Below are 19,912 nucleotides of genomic sequence, written 5' to 3'. Positions count from 1 at the left end.
AGCTATGTTCAGAAAACTTGACTTAAAATATGCCTACCATCGTTTTGAGCTGCACTTTAATAGCAGCGATATATTCCTATGTATGCTGTACAAGTATAAAAACTTCCTTATCAACACCACCAAAACCACTCCTGCCACTACCTACCTTCTTCAGTCACTTATAATGTGCAGCCATCCCTACCAGCCTTCAGGCTATGGTTACAAATAATGGAGGTATGTTTTATAACAAGGTTGCAAAATTTGGCAGCAACAAACAATACTGCAGCCACCACTGTGTTGCCCTTAAGGCCTTGAATTGGCTCAAATTGCCTCACCTTTAGTTTACTTGCAGCCTGTCTCCACACACATTATTCATAAAGCTGATGACTGCCCTGATTTTACTCCTGTTGTCCGCACCTCTCACCCTAATAGACTATTTCAATCTCATGAACATTATTTTAGTATATATAAACCCCACAAATCCTCTCTCCAAACTCTGCACTTGCACTGTGTTGCTAAAAAATGGATTTTTGTCTCTCTGCAAATTGTATCTGCCTCTAAACTCTCCAACTTCAACTTCAAACTACTGCTAAAAGACTACCTAAATATAACCTGACTGTGTTCCTGCACTAACCCAGGCTGAACTAGTCCATCCCTCCTTTCACTCCCAACATACTTTGACTATGTTCAGAGAGAAGGAATTATCAAAATCTATTTCTTAGACAAAGGACAAATATAATTTTTTGCGTAGACTATACCATCTAGTCATCTCCGGCTTATAAAGAGTATATTCAGTATGTTTAATGTCATCTGTGTGAACTGCAGCTTATGAACAGTTTTGTTTGATCTGTTAATGAGATTCTCTATCCACAGGTTATAGCTGTCCAAGCATTTGCATTATGTATGTCTAAGTTCACAATATATGAACTGAAACTGAATTCTTAGTTAATGTCATTCTTCTGTATTGGGCTTTGTAATAACTTTAACTGTAATCATATCATATCAATGTGGAGTTTGTCTCCCTGGGTCTTCGCTGAAAATGGGATATTATCCAGTCGGCCTTTCCCTGTAAACAAATGTCATAATTATCCCACCACCACTAGCAGTTCCTTCAGTGCATGGACAGCTGATCAAACCTAGGTCATAGTCTGGTCTCTGTCATTGTGGACCATAGTGTTGCCTAGTTCTTTGAAAGATTTTGTGTGTTTTGCAGTTTGTTTTTTTTTTCTTTATTTTAGGGTGTGTGGGATAGGCTATCTGTTTTTCTTTTGGTACTAGTTTTGTTTGACTTGTTCTGGAGACTAAGCAGGTTTGCTTTAAATGTTAGTGTGGTTTAGTTCTTGTGTTGAGCTTCAGGTTAGATTTTATTTTGGTACAAGTTCATTTCTTGAAGGATTTGTAGTCAGTATTTTGCATTGGTTGTTTTTATTTGCATTTTATTTTTTTTCCTTTTTTTGTTTTAGTTTGTTTAGATATGTAATATATAGTGCTGGAATCGCTGTAAATTTTGATAGTGGTTTTCTCCGTTATTAGGTTTAGTAAACCAGGCTAACAAAGATGGAGTCTACATAGATTAATTATTTGGGTAGAGTTTATCTTCTTCTTTCGGCTGCTCCCGTTAGGGGTCGCCACAACAGATCAACTGTTTCCATTTCTTCCTGTCCTCTGCATCTTGCTGTGTCACACCAACCACCTGCATGTCCATAAACCTTATCTTAGGCCTCCCTCTTTTCCTGTTACCTGGCAGCTTCATCCTTAGGATCTTTTTCCCAATATATTCTGCATCCCTCCTCAGCACATGTCCAGACCAACGTAATCTTGCCTCTCTGGCTTTGTCTCCAAACCTTCCAACCTGGGCTGAGCCTCTAATATACTTATTCCTAATCCTGTCCATCTTCGTCACACCCAGTACAAATCTTAATATCTTCAACTCTGCGACATCAAGCTCTGACTCCTGCCTTTTTGTCAATGCCACTGTCTCCAGCCCATATAACATAGCTAGTCTCACTACCCTCTTGTAGACCTTCCCTTTCACTCTTACTGGTACTCGTCTGTCACAAATACTCCTGACGCTCTTCTACACCCACTCCATCCTGCCTGTACTCTCTTTTTCACCTCTCTTCCACACTCACCATTACTCTGAACTGTTGATTCCAAGTACTTAAACTCATCCACCTTTGCCACCTCTACTCCCTGCATCCTCGCCATTCCTCTATCCTCCCTCTTTCACACACACAGTGTAGAGTTTATGTAAATGATTAATATGGGTAGATAGTATATTTCATAGTAAAGACAGGGTCTATGAAGGCTTGCTACCTATCTGGATTTTTGTCCAGAAATCAGAACAAGTGTGCAGTAGTCTGGAAAACACTGTACAAACTCTGGTATTCTGTGTAACAAAACAAGTAAGAGTATTGGTGTTTCTTAAAATTGACTCTAATTACGTTCTTTTTTTTTTTAAAAAGTAAAACATTGCTAGTGTGATGAGATGAGGGAAAAATAAGCCATCTCACCTCCCCTGACGTGAACATTGTCGCAAAATAGGTGTGGATATGGGGGGGTGGGGGTGGATAGGGTGGGTTGAATGAGGGGCAAAAGGTGGTAACCCTAATGATACATGATTTTATTTCAACCTTTTTTGTGCAGGTCCACTGGTAGTGTGTGCACACATGCATATAGCTGTGTTGCCAGCAGAGGTCAGCAGTGTACATGGTTAAAATTTCTTGCAATGAAGTTTTATGCCTTCGGTAATTTTTTGTATAGGCTTTTTTAATAGTGTTACTAAAGCACTAGGGTAGCTCATATAAACTTTGCAAACCCAGTACCTTTTATAGAAAATATTTCATTCCATGTGTTTTGTCTATAGCCATATTCTCTCTGTAATACTTGCCTTTATCTATCTAGTTTGTATCCTGCTGTAATTAATGGTTCAATTATGTTACTGCAATAATGATTTTGGAGTAAATGTACGTATTGATTACTATAGTTAAGTCAGTGTGATAACTTAACTTGGAGTAAAGATTTTGTTGAAATGTATGTAACTTTCATATTAAGTAAAAGAGGAAGAGAAATGCAGCTCTAATGTGATGAGTAAGCCGTAGTGTTTTGAGAATTTTTTTGCTAAGTTGTATGGAAGGTGTTGAGTGCTGTATGAGAAAGGAGTAACAGAAGAAAGCCTGTCTTATTGCTATGATGGGGGCAGATCTCTGAGTGCTGTTAATACAACTTTGCATAATTAAATCATCTGGGGATAAACCTGCTTATAAAACTATAATAATTAAAAATGACAATTCTGAAAAAAATTCTGATTGTTTATTAATAGCGCATTTCTTTTTTTCAGCACTTTATAGAGATCGAGCCAGAGCTCATCGCTACAGAGACTGTTGTCCCAGTTTACTTTGCTGTAGAAGATGAAGAATTGCTCTCTATATATGAGCAGACTCAGGTGGCATCTGTCTCCCAAGGCTCATCATCTGCTGCAGAAGGTGCGTTATCACATGATTTTATCTTGTCTTACAGTGAAGTAGTAGTGTGGTATAGCTGTTCCCTGATTGTCTTTGACATTTGATGCAGCGTTATAGGTTCATTGGTGTGTACTAGGCTAATGGCCCTGGAGCCTTTACAAGCTTAGCCTAAAAGATTCCCTGGCATCATGCTGCCCGGGCCCCTGTCTAACAGAAATGATTCCCTGGGTGAATTTTATATTTCCCATCAACTCTTCAAGATCTCTCTTGAAGAGGGCCAGTGAGGTGCTCTGCTTGACATGTAAGGGAAATCTATATTCCAGAGCATGGGCATCTCTGGGTTAGGAACCTGTCCCTCTAACAAGTTTTGTCAATTGAGATGATGAGGTTGAGGTCTCTGGCACATGTGGCATGAAGGGATTGGGATTTCTTTAAGTGTAGCAAGCCCAACAGTGCTGGGTCTGACATGGCTTTGTAGGTCAGGCATAGATTGCCTCTAAGTAGGCGATATTGATACCAAGAAAAGTTGGGAGTTTTTTTATAGCCTTTCTGCATAGGGCAAGTGTTTAAGGCTTGGACCCTTTTAGTGAGGTATTTTTGTGGTCTTTCTAGTTGCATCTGTTTAGTGAGGTACATACTGAATGGGGCATTGTACTCAATAACTGGTCTAATGAGGGAAGAGTAGAGTGCGACAATGACCTCATTCTTCCTGGAGGCAAAACTCTTTGTAATGAGATGTGCCACATGGAAGGATTTTCTGACCACAGTAGCAATGTGATTATCAAAGGATAGGTTGCTCAGATCTCTTATGACACCTTCGATGTTCAATGGACTACCATTGATGTGGTAGTTCATGGGTACCTTGTTCTTCCCAAAGGGAATGACTATGCATTTTTTTGGCGTTTAACTTAAGGCCATGGTTCTGACACCAGCCATTGGTCTCTGTGAGGCCTTTCTGTAGCATGTCGACATAATTTGGGGAGCTAATGATGGCAACCAGTTTGCAGTTGCCTGCGAACTTGGTCAGCCAGAATCCTTTGGTTTTGGCCTGGACTCAGGAGATGGCCCAGGAACGATCCCTGTGGGACTCGACTTGTGACTGGTTGGTAGTCAGATTTGGAGTCTGCTATTGTCACTGTGTGGGTTCTATCAGTAAGCCAGTTTGCAACTCACCTTGTGACATAGGGGTTGATGCCTAATTTAATAAGTTTATCTATGATTCCTGAGTGAGGAATTGTATTGAAGGCCTTGGCCAGATCGAGGTAGGCTATGTGAACTACCTTGCCTTCATCCACAGCTCTGGTACCAGACTCTAAGAAGTCCACCAAGCTTTGCAGACAGGATCTACCCTTGAATCCAAACTGCATGGGGTCTAGAGTCTGGAGAATTACCTGTGTCCTTATTTATTAGGTCCATGATGATGCTCTACATAGCCTTATATACCAGGCTCGTCAGGCTAATGGGGCAGTAGTTCCCAGGGTCTGTAGTCTCACCCCCTTTGTCGAGTGGGATGACTGCAGCAGTGCGCCATTCAGTGGGGACATAGCCAGAAATGAAGCTGTGACTGACCAGGGCACACGGGTGTGTGGTGCCAGTTCATTTTGCAGTTCATGTAGAACACAGGCCAGGATGTTGTCGAGTCCCATGGAAGCTGAATTGTTGGCCTTGGACAGTGCTATTTTAACCCTGTGCAGCTGTAATATTGGGTGTTAAGCATTCCTCTGGTATTGTGATTGTCCCTTTAGGGGGTGAGAGGGGGGTGATGTTGGCACTGAATCTATTAGTCAGTATATTGGCAGTGTCTGTTGGGTCAGTAAACCATTGTGTAGTAGCTCCAAGCAGATCTGAGCATTACCCTGTAGATTTTTGACCTAACTATAGAAGGCCTTATGGTTGTCCTTAGAATCTATTGCAGTTTTGTTTTTGTAGCTAGCTTTAGAGGATTTGATGAGGGCACTGTCTTGTGTACTATAATGGCTTGGAGCCAGATAGTTGCACCTATTAATCAACAGTTTAAGACTTGCATTAGTAATGTATCAGATTGTGAAACTGAATATATGAATCATTAGATACTATTCTTATTTTAAAACCTGTATAATGGGATGCTTAATAGCTATGATTTAAGGACAATAATTTCTCAGAAGTGTACTAAAATTAACTTATGTTTATAAAGCTGCTGTGGCTTGGAGGAGTAGATACACCAATTAAAGAAAAATAAACTCAAACACTCCAAGTAGTGTTTTGTTGAGCCAAGTAAACCGTATACCTTGCCTATCCCTTCCACTGACTGTTGGAATTCCCTTCTCTTCTGCCAGTTTTTTCTCATTCTCTCTCACTCTTCCCTTTCTGTCATTGGCACATTCAGTTATATAATCTGTACATTGTTAGATTTTATGTACTATGTGTAAATTTTCTATGTGGGATTGTCTGTTTTTGTTTATGTAATCATTTTAAATTTGACTAAGTCTGAAATTGATTCTTGTGGGTTAGTGCTGTACCCCAGGTAAACACGCAATGTGCTCGCTATGTCTCTCTGTCTGTCGGTATTCCTTTACAAATGAGATAACCTGCTTGAGGATAGCTGAATGTCCAACCAGCATAAGTCTTAGTTCCTTCAAGATTCCCTGTGTTAGATGCATGTCGTACATCTAAAGCATAATGTAAATAAGTGATGTACGAGTGCCTAATCCTCAGAACTTCTTTGCTGCCAGTCTGAACCCTACATTTATATTCAGTCTGCAAATCTTTTTTTCAGTGCTACAGCTACTTGCTTCCTTCCTTCGGCTGTATTACTTTTTACATGTCATCCAGGAAGGGAAAGTGTGAGTGGGAGATGAATTCCTTATAAGGATAGACACAAGACTGTTTTTCTTTAGGATCTGCCCACAAACGTACCTTGTGGGATAGTTGTCAAGTGTTTGTACCACATCTGTCTGTTTTGTCTTTCCTATCTGTTTAGGGGACCAGTGATTTGAAGCTTCTGGCTGAGGGAGCCATGGCTTCTGAATTCATCTGCCCCAGTGTTCAGCCACTGCTTAAGAAAAAAATCAAAAAAAAAAAAAAAAGCATACTAGACCCTTTGCTATCCAGTCTCTTCCAGAAATCTCCATCTGACTGGATGAAGAGCACAAGGATCATTTAGTTCCAACATCAGCCCCCTCTGTTGTAATCCACTTGAAGGCCAACATGGTGCTTCTGACCGGCACAACCTACTGTGGCTGTTCTTACATCTGCTGTACACAAGGGGGAATCATTTCGAAGGGGCCTAGAGGGATTCCCTAAATTCTTGTCAGGGGGGTGTCCCTGATCCCTTATTAAAGTCAGGCAAGAGTCTGAACCCACTAATTTTGTTAGGGCTAATCGTCATTTGGTAAATAAACTGCCAGATATGTGGCTCCTGTAGAAAAGGATCCACACAGTGTGTCAAGATTTCACTCTGGGTCAAGTCTCCCCCTCGAGTTATCTGTTCATTCCTCTAATCCATGGTCCTCTATTTCTAAATGTCCTTGATATTCTGATTCTTCTGAGAAAGCTATGGAATTAGTTCTGGGGAGGAGTCCTTTTCTTCTGCTCTCAAATCAATTCGGGTAGTATTCTGGCTCTGAAGAGGATTCCCTTTCCTCGATTTTCCCCCATTTGAAGAGCTGTCTTTTGGGGACACTATTGTATGCATAGGGGGACATTTTAAATGGGTTTGTTCCCTGGTTTCTGATGTCCAAAATAGGTATTGTGAGAGTCTTGCAGATTGATCCAACCGTGCCTTCAGCAGCAGTCCATCTAATCTTGGTTGCTGTTTTAGACACTTTTTTTTTTTTTTTTTTTCCTTCTTCTGCTTAACAGGCTTTTGGCGCTCGGCCTCCTGCTCAAAAGACACCTGAGGAGTTCTATAAAGTTCCTGAAGATTAGAAGTTTTTATATAAAAGCCCATCTTCTGATCCTGAAGTAATTTTCCTACAGATAAGTCTTCTAAGTTACTGTCCTGTTACAGGCTTTTACCTTCTGACAGTGGCATTTAGAGCTGTGGACAGATAAGGCAAAAAGTGTACATGTCTGCCACCATGGCTTTCAGAGCCATAAACTACTAGACCTCCTATGATTCGACATGTGCTATTTTTTTTTTTCTCATTTTGGGGGTATTCTGTCTGCTATGTCAGATTTAGAAGCTGAGTCCTCAGTCATTTCCCTTATGAGCTCTGTTGCTCAAGTAGCTTGTTACTCTAAACTGTAGTTGTTATGTTGCTAATACTTCCTGTATGGTGGTGCTGCTGCTGCATCGGGGTCCGTTCTGAGGCGGTATTCTCTCTCTCTCTTGTATTTAAGGGGAAAAAAAAAAAAAACATCTTTGGCTAAGTTAGTGATAATTTACTAATCACTACCCAAAACACCCCCCACTTCAACATTCTTGCCAAAGACAATGCCATCATCTCTCCATCAGAATACACAAAATTACTTCTTCAAACCTATCACCCCACTAGGCCCCTAAGATCAAGCAACAAAAATCAACTCACTGTCAAACCCAAAAACTCAGCAGGAGAAGCTATATTTTCATGTACCATATCTAAACTTTGGGACAATCTTCCACCCTCTATAACTACTCTACCTTCCAGCAGCCTTTTCAAGACTGCGCTCAAATTCCACTTAAATTTGCACTCTTTGTCCTTGTTCTAATCTAGACTAACATCCCCACCATTATCCCCCCCCCCACCTAGACTCTTAACCCAACTATACTACCGCCACTACTAACCGCAGTCAGAAATAGCTAGTTGTCTTTACATACTTTAACATCTTGTCTGACAACTTTGTTACTAATATTATAAACGACAAGAAACTATCTTAACTTGTAACATTTACTGTATATACTGTTGATAATCAATATCTTGGTATTGTATTAAAGCCAACAACCTATAATGTTGTTTACTATTTCTGCAACTTTGTATCACTGTTTATCAGTACATGATGTGGAGCTTATCTCCCCTGGCATTTGCTGAAAAAGGACCTGCGTCCAGTCGGAATTTCCCGGTAAATAAATTTAAATAACTAATCATGCTTGTAAATGGAAACAAACCTTATTGACATAATCTTAGCTGCAAGCATTATACGTCACAAACCATATTGACACAATTTTAGCTGCAGACATTGTACATGATTTATAATCTGCCCATTCATTGTTAGTCAAGCATTACATAGCTCATTCAAATCCTGCCTTCTATCAAACCTCATTCCTCCCCTGTATTTATTGTTCCCACAGTTGCCTTTTTTTTCTATTTAATTTGTTCCTACCATTTTCTAAAGATCCCATTTCTAGTTAATTTATGTCTGTTACTATATTCACTACTTCTAATACAGTGGGGTTAGACTTTGATTTCCATTTTCTAGTAATTACTTTCTTTGGCAGCCACCATAATAACTCTGCAAGCCCTTGCTGTGTCTAGGCAATTCTGATTCTGTCATAGCTCAGCAAAATCATCTCCCCTAGATGCACCAATTTGCTCACCCAGTATCTCTGATAGAGTAGTCTGCAGGAAATCGTCTGCCAGCTTATTACACTCTCAGAAAATGTTCCCAATTACCTCTTTCTTTCCTCATCGTACCTCCAACATTTGCTGTATACCTGGGGAAAAATTCTCTGGAGTCTACTTTGGGGGTATAAAAATACCTATATAAACATTTCCAAGCAAAAATCCTAATTATTCTAGATTTTGTTGCACGTTTGGGAGACACGCATATATCTCCTCTATTCTTTCTTTGTGAATTGCTTATCCAGTCTTTCTTCCTAGTCGTTTCTAACCTCCTCTGATTAATTCTTGTAGTTATCATGCAGTGTTCTATATGTTGTGCCAATTATTCCTTTCTTAAGAGCAGCTTCTACTAAAAACTAACAATGCTCATCTTTCATTTAGGACCCCCCCCCCCATTTCTTTCTGTTTGCCTATACTCTGCCTTCTCTATCAAGGATTGATATTGTTCTCTAACCTACAGTTCAAATAAATTATTGCCGTCTTCCCATTATGTTACCTTTCCCCCTTTAATTATTTGCTCTCAATACCTTGGTTCCTTTGACAGTTAACTCCAATAAATACCAGCCCCCCCCCTTGCTTATTTTCTGTATCCCTACTTGCAATCATCCCTATTGGCAGAATCTCTTTAATCCATTCACGTGTTGGCTTAGTTCTTGGAATACCTTCTGCTACTTTATGAATATTAATATTCTGTATGATAATTCTCCATAAAGATCCGCATCCAAAATTCCAGTCTCTCCTTGTTTCTTGAGCCCCCCCCCCCCCGTTTCATAATTTTTAGGCTTCTGCTGTGTAGCTCTGAAATGCCACTTTAAATCCAGTAATCCCAATTCATCTTGTTTGATTGGAAGAATTAGCTTATCCCACTTGGTTGTGGCTATAGTCCCTTCCTGATGATATCCAGGCTAAGTTGTTGGACTCTTCTTTAGACAACCAGAAGAAGGGGAAGGTCATGCAGGATCTTAAGCCGATCTTTCGCCTATCCTTAAGGTTTAGAGAAATAATCCCTATAAAATCTTCCTTTGTGTGTGTGTGTGTGTGTGTGTGTGGGGGGGGCAGCAGAAGCAGCCTCCCTGGACTTGGAGGTCTTCCAAAAGGGTTTTTCCTGATGAGCTTTCTCAGGGCTGTAAGGGTCAAGTCTTCCTTTCCTGACAAATCTGTGTCCGTTTCACATTAAACCTCTTCTGCCCCCTTGCCCAGATTTCCTCTCTCCCTCTGATTTGATTTTTTTCCAGTGTGGCAGTACTTAACTACAGATGTCTGGGTACTTTCCATCATTCAGAAAGGCTATTTCATGGTTTGGAAGTCTGTTCCTCTCTCTAGGTATTTTCCAACCTCACCCCTGCCAGCTTACCCTCTTTCCTTCAATTCTTCAAGACCATTTGGATCAGGTAGCCATTCAGCCAGTTTCACCTTCTCTGCAGGGCATTTTATTCCAGCTTGTTCGTAGTTCCTGTTTGAAGATGTTCTATCCAGTCTTCGTAAGGCTTTCCTAATGTTTCTGGATTTTAAGGATGCTTATCTTTCCATTCCTATTCACCCTCTCAGGAAATGTTTGATGTTATGTGATCCTATCTCGCCTACATTCTGACTGATGGGTTTGGAGCCGATCCCTCGGCTCCGACTCGGCACGCTTATGCCAAAGAGCGAAGTCTCTTATTGGCTGAGCTTACTATATCCCAGGATGCACCACTACCAGTCCCCCAGATCTCGTTTGCCGCTAACAAGTGAAGACGTGGTCTCGAGCTGGCTGAGCTAAGTAGTGATTAATTTCACTAGTTTTTCTGTCAGGAATTTCTTTTTTCTTCAACAAAAGCTGTTTTAACAGCTATTCTTGTGTTTAGAGTGAGTTTGGTGAAATTTACTTGGTAAATTCTTGTGTTGTGAGTGTTGACTAGAGTACCTCTTGTGTGGAAAGGCCTTTCCGGTCTTTTTGATTGTAGGTGACTTCTGTTTTGTTTAGGATCTCGGATCCTTTATACTGTTGATAGTTTCTCTTTCTTGTAAAGAAGGACAAAGAAGAGAGAATTTCTTTCTAATTACAGTGTTTGTACTGTGTTTTGGGCTTTAATTCACCGGAATGTCTCAGGTACCTAGGCCTTCAGGCTTTAAAAAGTGCACCAAGTGCAACTTTAAAATGTCTATCACAGATGACCACTCTCTCTGTTTATTGTTTGGGTGCAAAACATTTGCAGGAGTCCTGCAGCGTGTGTCACGCTTTTTCCTCGAGGGTCCTCCAAGAGAGGAAAAATAAGCTCATATTAAAAGGTCTTATAAAACCCTCCTTTGAAGAAGCTTTAGCATCCTCTCCTTCTCCTGCTAAAAAGAAAAGGGCGTCTGCTCCGACCAGTCCGTCGGATCCGACCGCCAAAAGACATAGGCAGGTTTCTCCTTCGGCTCCAAGGACTTCGGAGCCGAGGGCGGAATGGTCTGCCTCGATGCCACCAGTCTCGACTCCTCTGGCTTCGGAGCCGATGGCTGGGGCATCGAGAGGCGGGTCACCTTCGTCGGCTCCACTGGTCTCGGAGCCGACAAAGGTTGTCCGCTCAGACACTTCCTCCTCGGCGCCGAAGTCCTCCTTGGCACCGATGGAAACTAGTGTGGGTATTCCTTCGGCGCCGATAGTCATCGAGTCGCCTCGGAGCCGGTCCCCTAGCCCCTTGGGGCCGTTGGAGAGGCCATCTCGAACCCATTCAGTATCCTCTAGGTCATCGAGGATGTCAGATTCGGACATAGACAGGGTGCTCCAAAGACTGTTCCAGTCCCCAGTCTTTCAAAATTTGTTTCGCTCCGACCCAGTTGGCTTCTGAGCCGACGGCCCATGCCCATGTCATTGCCATTCCTCCTCCGACCGCCTGCTCCGTCGGAGCAGGTGCTGTTGGAGCCGGTGGAGGTCTTAGGGTCGGCTCCGACCCTTACTCCAACCCCGGCCTTCGGGTCCGAGTTTGGTACACTGACTTCTTCGGCTGGACCTGGGGGTGATGTTTCGGGACCTATGCTGTCGGTTCCGAGCCTCCCTCTCGGTGCTTCGGCTGCGGGACTTCCGTCTGCTATCATGGCTCCGGGGACCGGACACTCCCAGGATTCTGGGGGTCCGGCTTTTAGAGCTATGAGGAGTGCCTTGGCCAAGTCTTCTTCGGCCATCTCTCCGGCTTTACCGGCACCTTCCCTGGGCGTGGAGACTGGGTCTTTGGCAGTTCCCCTGTCCTTAGGCAGCGGAGCCCCTGGGCCTGAGGTTACCCCCATTGGGGGTTCCCCTCCTCCTGAGGGTTCTTCGAGTTGTCTTCAGAGGAGCCCCAAGGAAGAGATCGTGCAAGAGGAAGCACGTGGACTCCCCGAGTCTATTACATCGGACACTGATCTTGATGATGCGGAGGGGTCCCGAAGTCGCCCTCGGATGATGTCTCATTTGCAGACATCTTAGAGATCCTCAAACAACGAGGCGGCTGGATATCCAAACCCCTCTGCTGATGAGTCAGTGCTTCCCAAGGCCTTTGGGGCTCAGCCCTCCGCCTCCTGGGTGTCTCCGCCCTTGACGAGCTCCTGGATTTAGTTTGTCGGAGGGCGTGGGAACATCCAGATACCGTGGAACCAGTCCCTTCTCGTCCTAACAAATTTTTGTCTGCCCCACCCGAGAAGGAGTTCCTGACTAAAGGCGTGGCTGTAGATGCCATGGTGGTGGCATCTGCTACACAACAGGACGTGGCAGAGGCTTCAACGTCCGTCCATCCTCCTAATAAGGAGTCTAGGAGCATGGACCGCACGGAAGCGTACCCTGACTTCAGCGGCCTTTACTTTAAGGTCCCTGAATTATTTGGCACATTTTACCAGGCTTCAGAGGGATCTGGTCAAGGAGCTGTCAGATTCCCTCTCAGGTAACCTACCTGAGCAGCTAGCCCAGTCGGTTAGCTCTCAGTTGGCTATCCTTGCTTCAATTTCTAACTCGTCCATGAGGCTCATTTCATATGCGGCCGAAGGGCGGTAGAGCGGCAGGCACAGGCGTGGCTCTCACGGAGACAAGCCTGGCTCCGTTGTGTCATTTATGGAGGCCTTCAAGTCTTCCTTCCGACGCTCCCTTTGATGGGTCCTCTTTGTTTGGACCTAAGGTTAAAGACACTCTTACCGCTGTGAGCAAGAAGGAAAAACTTTATCTGCCGTAGGTGCACGTTATTCCACTCCCTTTCGGCCTTATCCCAAGGCTAAAGGAGGAGGGAAGATGTGGTTCTGCAAATCACGTAAGTTTTTCCATCAACAGCAGGAAGATTCCCCTTCCAGAGGCAGAGGACGGGGAAATTTTTCTGGGAGACGCCGTCCCAGAGGCGGCAGAGGGCCCCGCAATTCTGGAGACCGCGAGTCCTTTAGTGGCTCTTCAGCCTCCCACACTTCATGAGGGATTGCCCGGCTGTGCTGCTCCGGAGCCAGTCGGGTGCCGTTTTGCCAAGCACCTAAAAGCCTGGGAGTCAATCACTCAGGACAGATGGGTGCTTCGGATTATTGCCGGAGGTTACACCATTCCCTTCACACACTCACCCCCACCGTCCAAAAAAATCCCGGACCCACCACCCAGTCAAAGGGAAATTGCAGCCGCAGAAGCGTTAAAGCTGCTAGAAAAGGAGTCATCCAACCGTCCCCACAGACCAGATCGGATCCGAAATTACTCAAGGTTCTTTTAGTGCCAAAAGACAGGGGACCTGAGACCAATATTGGATTTCAGCAGACTAAACCAATCCGTCACGAAATCCAAATTCGAATGGTCACGTTACAATCCATTCTCCCATTATTGGAGAAGGATGTTTGGATGTGCTCCATAGATCTCAAGGACGCCTATTATCACATACCGATACATCGGGCGTCCAGGAAGTATCTGCGCTTCAGCCTGGGAGACGGTCATTTCCAATTTTGTGCTCTGCCCTTTGGTCTCACCACAGCCCCCAGGGTGTTCACCAAATGTTTGGTAGTAGTAACTGCTCACCTGAGGAGTCTTGGATTCCAAGTGTTTCCCTATCTGGACGACTGGCTCCTGACTGCCACCACCAGTCATCTACTAATGGACAACCTCAAAGCCACCTTTTCCCTGGGTGCTACCCTGGGAATTACATTCAATTGGTCAAAGTCTGTCTTGCTGCCCTCTCAGCATAAGGTTCTTAGGGGCGGAGATAGACCCAAAATTGATGCGTTTTCTTCCTACCGAAAGGATCCAAACTTTACAAGGCCAAGTTCAAGCCCTGCTTTCAAGATCCAAGGCCCCAGCCAGGATGGTCCTGCAACTTTTAGGTTCGATGTCTGCCACGGTTCTTCTAGTTCCTCTGGCAAGATTGCACATGAGGATTCTTCAGTGGCTATTATCGACTCAATGGTCCTTTCAGGATCTTCCCCTCAATCACCCCATTATGATTACAGAAACGTGCAAACGGGACCTTCGGTGGTGGCTTCAGACATCCACTCTAGATCAGGGAAGTCCTTTGTTATTCCCTCCAGTGGTCACCCTGACGACAGATGCCTCCCAGACAGGGTGGGGGGGGGCATTGTCTGGGCAGGTTAGTTCAGGGTTCCTGGCCTCCAGGACAAACTTTTCTCCACATCAATGTATTGGAGATGAGGGCTGTACTTCTGTCCCTACAGGCCTTACACAAGTTTCTCCCTCAGGGCATTATCGCCATCCACACAGACAACATGTCGGTGGTCTGGTATCTAAACAAACAAGGAGGGACCAGATCTTACCCCCTTTGCAGAGAGGCCATGAGGGTGTGGGAATGGGCTGTAGCTACCAGCCGTTTCTTGGTAGCGACCCACATTCCGGGGAAATCAAATATATTGGCAGACAGATTAAGCAGGACAATTCTCTCTCCTCACGAGTGGTCCCTGAATGAAACAGTAGCAGCTCAGGTTTTCAGAAGATGGGGACTGCTGCGACCTGTTTGCAACACCACAAAATACAAAGTGCAAAAGGTTCTTCTCCTTGACTCCACATCAGGGGGAATCAGCTATGGATGCTCTAGCACAACCTTGGCCAACAGGGCTACTTTATGCCTTTCCTCCGATTCCACTTCTCCCCAAAGTCATTCAGAAAGCTTCTCAATTGGGGTCCACAATGATACTAATTGCTCAAGACTGGCCTCGCCAGGTATGGTTTCCCTACCTGAAGAAACATGCGGTGGACGATCCTTGGACTTTAGATCTAACTCCGGATCTGCTAATTCATCAGTCGGGACGACAACACCAGTCCCTTCACACTTTGAAGTTGACAGCTTGGCTCCTCCACTTCCGACTTTAGTCAGAAATCACACCTTAGACCCGGAAGTTATTCACATTTTATCTTCGGCCCACAAACCCACCACTAAGAAATTGTACCTCAGTAAGTGGAAGAGGTTTGCTATCTGGGCTCAACTCAGGGGCTTAGACCCGATCACTGCTCCAATCCCAGAGGTTTTGAAATTTTTAACATCCCTGTTTAATCAAGGATCTTCTGTCTCTACTATTAAAGTCCAACTATGGATCCACCGTTGATGAGCAGCAGATTATGCAAAACTTTCATTAAAGGTGCTGGGCTGTTAAGACCCCCAGTTTTTCATCCTGCGCCTCCGTGGGATCTTGATTTGGTACTTCGTGCCATAACATCTTCCCCTTTCGAACCGGCTGCTACATGTGAGTTAAAATATCTGTCTTGGAAAACTGCCTTCTTAGTTGCAATTACCTCTGCAAGAAGAGTTTCAGAGCTTCAAGCCCTATCTATCAAACCACCGTACTTGATTTTTCACAAGGATAGAGTATCACTTAGGCCTAATCCATCTTTTGTCCCAAAGGTCTGTTCTAATCTCTGTCTCCAACAACCTCTAGAGCTACCAGTTTTCTTTCCAAAATTCTCCAATGAAGCAGAATACACTCTCCATAAATTGGATGTTCACAGGCAATTGCGCTTCTGTCTAGAAAGGACTCAGCAAATTCGTAAATCAGACCAGTTGTTTGTGTCCTTCTCAGACAGTAGCTTTTACCATCACAAAAGCTACTATCTCCAAATGGATTAGAGATTGTATAACTCAGGCTTATTCCTCTTCGAATAAGCAACTTACAACATCTATCAAAGCTCACTCTACCAGAGCTATGGCGACTTCTATAGCTTTTCATTCCAAGCTCGCTATTTCTGAGATTTGTGCTGCGGCTACTTGGTCCAATCCGCACACTTTCATTTCCCACTATAAATTGGATGTGGCATCTAAAGGGCGAGCATCATTTGGTTCCACGGTACTCGGGAGTGTTTTCCAGTGAGCCACCCAGGATTCAGGTGCTAGGGACGCTGTCCCATCAGTCAGAATGTAGGCGAGATAGGATCACATAACATCTTTTAGTTATGTACTCACCATAACTTCAGATGTTTGGGATCCATCTACATTCCTAATACCCACCCTCCTTCCCCCTGCCTTGGAGATCAGAAGAGATTGAACGGTTTTGAGTTCTACTGTTTTATCTTGTTCCATCTGACGATGTTATATAATCAGTGCGTGCATGTGTGCATGTATGCGGACAAACTAGATCTGGGGGACTGGTAGTGGTGCATCCTGGGATATAGTAAGCTCAGCCAATAAGAGACTTCGCTCTTTGGCATAAGCGTGCCGAGTCGGAGCCGAGGGATCGGCTCCGAACCCATCAGTCAGAATGTAGGCGAGATGGATCCCAAACATCTGAAGTTATGGTGAGTACATAACTAAAAGTTTCTCTGTTTCTTCCTTACATTATCAGTTCTCTGCTTTGCCTTTTGGTCTTTCTGCAGCTCCTAGAGCCTTTAGTAAATGTCCGATCCAGGTTGTAGCCTTCTGCAGACTTCAGGTAGTTTTAAATTTTCCCTTATTTGGGCAACCTGAGCCTGCATCAGGATCTTGAATGCAATATGCTTCACTTCACAGTGTGGGGTTCTTTGTACAGCTCTCTGTTCTTACCCCTTTGCAAGACTTATGGGGTTGCAGGATTCAGACCTTGTGATGGCTTTGCTTCCTCCTCCTCCCAAGGTCCTTCCTTGTCTATTTTTAGTCTCCTCTTCCTCTGCAAGAGAAATTCTTTGAGCTTTGGTGTTTATCCTCCACTATTCTTCTGTTCCTTTTGCCAGGCTGCACATGAAAAAGTTTTAGTGGTATTTCAGACGTGTTTTGCTTCAGCACTAGCACCCTGTGGATCTTCTCATCCTTTTGCCTTGCTAATAACTTGAGTTCTTTTGGTGGATTCCACAAATTTCTCTGTGCCTCTGTCTGCCTTTCCAGCTTCATCTTTCCATTCAGGATTTGTACACAAGATGCTTCTGATCAGGGTTGGGGAGGCCTCTTCACAAAATCCAGGAAGTTTGGTCTCCCAGCAACAAGGGACTGTATCAAACTAATAGAATGAGAGCTCTATTTCTGGATCTTCATGCTTTACATTTCTTGTTGGTTTCCAGGATCTTTGAGAATTTTCATAGACAACACCATGGTTATGTAGTACATAAACTAGCAAGGGGCACAAAACCTTAACTTTTTTGCATGCTGGCTGTTCAGATTTGAGATTTTGCAATTGGCCATCCAATTGAATCTTTAGGCAGTATAAATTCCACTGAGTACACTCTAGTGTCAGACAATCTGAGCAGTTCCAGGGCAGATATTTTACAAATGGATGCTACACAGGAAGCTTTTCCTGGACATTGTACAACAGTGGGATACTCCTAAAGTAGATCTTTTTGCCTTCCCTCTGAACAGGCAACTTCCCAAGTTCTAGAGTGGCAAGTCCTCTTTGAAAGTGGAGAACATGTATTTTTTTGGAAAGGGTGTTTCTGTATGCTTCCCCTTCCCTCTGTTACCAAAGGTCATGCACAAGATCATGTGGGACAGGCCCAGAATCTCTTTGGAGACAGCTTTTTGGTCCAGATGGTACAGGTTCTACCTATTTCTTCTGGCCAGGGCCAGTCCTTTCAAGTTACCTCACAGGATGGCTCTTCACACAGGACAAGGGATCTCTCACACTCATTCTGCAGGAGGCCAGGAAACCCACTACTAGAGAATTCTGTATAGCTTAATGGAAGAGATTTTCTATTTGGTGATGTAAGTATGACTTGGACCGGATTGCAGAATGTAAACATTTCATTTGTGTGTTTATAATGTGTGAGTTGGTGCTAAATTACTGATGATGATGTGGTGCGTTTTGGTGTCCGGGGAGCTTTAAGTGCAATCCTTGATTTAACCACTGCAGTGTGATTTAAAGAGAATAAAAGTCGAAGGTTGTGATATTGGGGTGTTCCTGCTACTCTGAAGTATAGTGATCATAGAGAAAGTAACTGGGGTATGGAGAGGGTACAGGCAAGACACCTGAATAGTGTAACTGCAAATTTCAGAATTTCCTATTTTCTGAATAGTAGTTGAATTTTTCAAAGTGTATAGGTTCATCATTTCAGTTCTTCACACTTCTGATAGGAAGCTATGTTATTAGATTGGCAATATTCTACTTTCTGGAGTGAAAATTTGTAGTGAAATAATTTCATTTTATCTGCATCATGTTGAGATGAGAGTGCCTTGTTGACAACAGTTTTCTTTTGCCTACTTTTTATAGAATTCATGTGTGTACACAGGTACATGTCTGTATAAAAACGTGTGTGTTCACATCCCTGGATATTATACATTTTGAATTGCTTAACAAGGAACAGATAAGAGTTAGGAGGGAGAAATAGTTTTTTCTCGTTTTTTATCTCCATGTAAATGATTTGGTCTGTATACTGTTAATTAACAAAGAATGTTACAGATATTGTAGTCAAAAGTAGCTAACACTAAATCCAGACATCCAGCAACTGTGAACAGAAAATTTCACTTTTTTCTTTTACCTCATCACTGTGAGACATTAAAATAAAATATATATTTTGATACTTTTCCGTTATCAGGGCAACACTGTTAACTCTAATAAACAGATAATGGTGTTACTAAAGGTGGGAAAAAGCTGAACTGCCTTTCTCTTACTGTTAAAGAATAAACTTCCCGAAGGTTAAGATCACTTATGGTTCTGAATGAAGACATAAGCTTTCCTGGGAAATGACAGATTAGTAATGGAAAGTAACAATGTTTATTTATTAATCATAGTCTGCGCAGCTTTTCCGTGGAATAGTTGGTTATCTACCTCTTTTTTTTAGGTAGAAGTTTTTTCAAACGTTACAAAGAAATCAACATATTAGCAGTAGGATTTCGCCGAGCAGTGTACATTGTGGTGATTTTTTGTTTTACGCATGCCTCCCAACTGCCTAGAAATACAGAATGTCCACTTTTGGCCTTATACTTTAGTCTGTTCCTAATAACATTTGTGGCACTTAATTGAATACTACAGTAGTTTGTAGACATCATATCCTTCAGCAAATGCATGCTAACGCAAACTCTGTCATTCTGGTAACTTTGTAAGTGTATAAGAGCAACATTTATTTAACCGTGTCGTGTATTAATCTCTGCAGTTATAGTATACTTACTGTACGTAAGTTATTTTTCACTTGGCAATACCTCTCAAGTGTACCTCATTACGAGGAACGTACCTCATTTGGGGTCTTAAAAAGTTCATGTTCCTCGAAGTTTCTTAAAGTTCCACAATGAAAGAGTCTGTCACACATTCAGTGTTAGGAATTTTTTAAGTGAAAAACATGGTAAATAGAATTTAATCATATTAATTCATTAAATGATCTTCTTTATAAGTAAAACCAGCATATTTTAATCATCCAATGACCTTCCTAGTTGAAGTTGTTAGTAAGCCATTAGTATATGTTCCACATTTTGCCCATTTGTTCCACATTATGAAGGCAAGTGTTCCTCATTTTGGAGATGGAAGGTTGAGAGCTAGTTGGCATGAAGTGTTAAGGCAGAACCGTAGTCGTGCATATGCGTGCTGCTGTCATAACGTTTAAGAACACTATGTCAGCCCAGGGCACGTTTCTCAATCAATCAGGGACGCTTCAACAGA

At 43.0% G+C, this 19,912-nt stretch overlaps 1 protein-coding gene across 1 annotated transcript in view; it reads left to right on the top strand.

Annotated features, from left to right (window-relative positions):
- The window catches only part of NCLN (nicalin), a 336,835-nt gene that overhangs the window by 65,693 nt on the left and 251,230 nt on the right, over window positions 1-19,912 (top strand). The window contains exons 3-5 of the mRNA XM_044053743.1: window positions 3,320-3,468; window positions 6,852-6,863; window positions 14,838-14,878. Of these exons, the coding sequence (XP_043909678.1) occupies window positions 3,320-3,468; window positions 6,852-6,863; window positions 14,838-14,878 (202 nt within the window). The remainder of the gene's footprint in view (window positions 1-3,319; window positions 3,469-6,851; window positions 6,864-14,837; window positions 14,879-19,912) is intronic.

This window comes from Protopterus annectens, chromosome 13.part0, assembly GCF_019279795.1.
Source record: "Protopterus annectens isolate FY-2018-M chromosome 13.part0, PAN1.0, whole genome shotgun sequence".
Lineage (NCBI taxonomy): Eukaryota > Metazoa > Chordata > Ceratodontiformes > Protopteridae > Protopterus > Protopterus annectens.
Note: the sequence above shows the minus strand (reverse complement) of the source record. Positions and strands in the feature narration are given on the sequence as shown.